Genomic DNA, 810 nt, shown 5'->3' on the forward strand with positions numbered 1-810 from the left:
AAAGCTAACTCTTCAGATAGAATCATCATAATGCAATCAGAAGGTCTTTGGCAAGTGCAAGTCTCTCCAATCAACCAGGAAACACAAATAATATTGCTGTCTTTCCCTGTCGTAGACAAGTAATTGCAGTGATGAATCTTTCCTCCTGTTTCCTCATCAGCACTCTACCTGACAGTGGCACACATTTACCCACTTTGACATAAAAAGAGACTTACATTGTGAGAGCCGTCCTCAAAGTATCATCACGGAGACATACACAAAAAGGGAAGAGTGACACATGTAAAAGCTCAGTAATGGAATATCACATGAGATTATCTATTTAGAAGACACCTTGGACAGAGGTAGAAACATGAAAGTGGTTTCACATGGCTTCACAAGTCTCAATGAATCATAACACTGTAGAAAAAGGAAATGATGCTTTTCTTAGATATTGGCATATTTAACTTGATAAACATAATTATAACATAATGCTACTAATTAACTTCCCAGTAGGAAAAAACAGCAAAATGAAAATGTTGCTCATGGGAACACCAGTAGAGTATAAAAGGGGACAGGAGAAAGGAGGCTTTCAAACTCAAGAACTCACTCTCTTGGAAACCAACTCAAACCCTTTTGTGGAACTCCGCTCATTCCATTGACACCATGGTCAGCTCCTGTTGTGGCTCCGTCTGCTCTGACCAGAGCTGTGGCCAAGGCCTCTGCCAGGAGACCTGCTGCCAACCCAGCTGCTGCCAGACCACCTGCTGCAGGACCACCTGCTGCCGCCCCAGCTGCTGCATCTCCAGCTGCTGCAGGCCCCAGTGCTGCCAG

The 810-nt window shown here is 44.1% G+C and overlaps 1 protein-coding gene across 8 annotated transcripts in view; it reads left to right on the forward strand.

Moving 5' to 3' along the window:
* The window catches only part of LOC105823290 (keratin-associated protein 4-6), a 13,915-nt gene that overhangs the window by 5,213 nt on the left and 7,892 nt on the right, over nt 1-810 (forward strand). For 4 of the 8 annotated variants that reach the window (XM_012660445.1, XM_012660451.1, XM_012660459.1 and 1 more), the window contains exon 1: nt 643-810. This exon ends at the window's right edge or, in 3 of these variants, runs on beyond it. In XM_012660445.1, the coding sequence (XP_012515899.1) occupies nt 643-810 (168 nt within the window). Of the gene's footprint in view, nt 1-642 lie in introns of those variants that run through there. The other 4 variants (XM_012660438.1, XM_012660491.1, XM_012660506.1 and 1 more) reach the window with 3 other exon arrangements.

Source organism: Propithecus coquereli, unplaced genomic scaffold (assembly GCF_000956105.1).
Source record: "Propithecus coquereli isolate 6110/MARCELLA unplaced genomic scaffold, Pcoq_1.0 Scaffold119, whole genome shotgun sequence".
Lineage (NCBI taxonomy): Eukaryota > Metazoa > Chordata > Mammalia > Primates > Indriidae > Propithecus > Propithecus coquereli.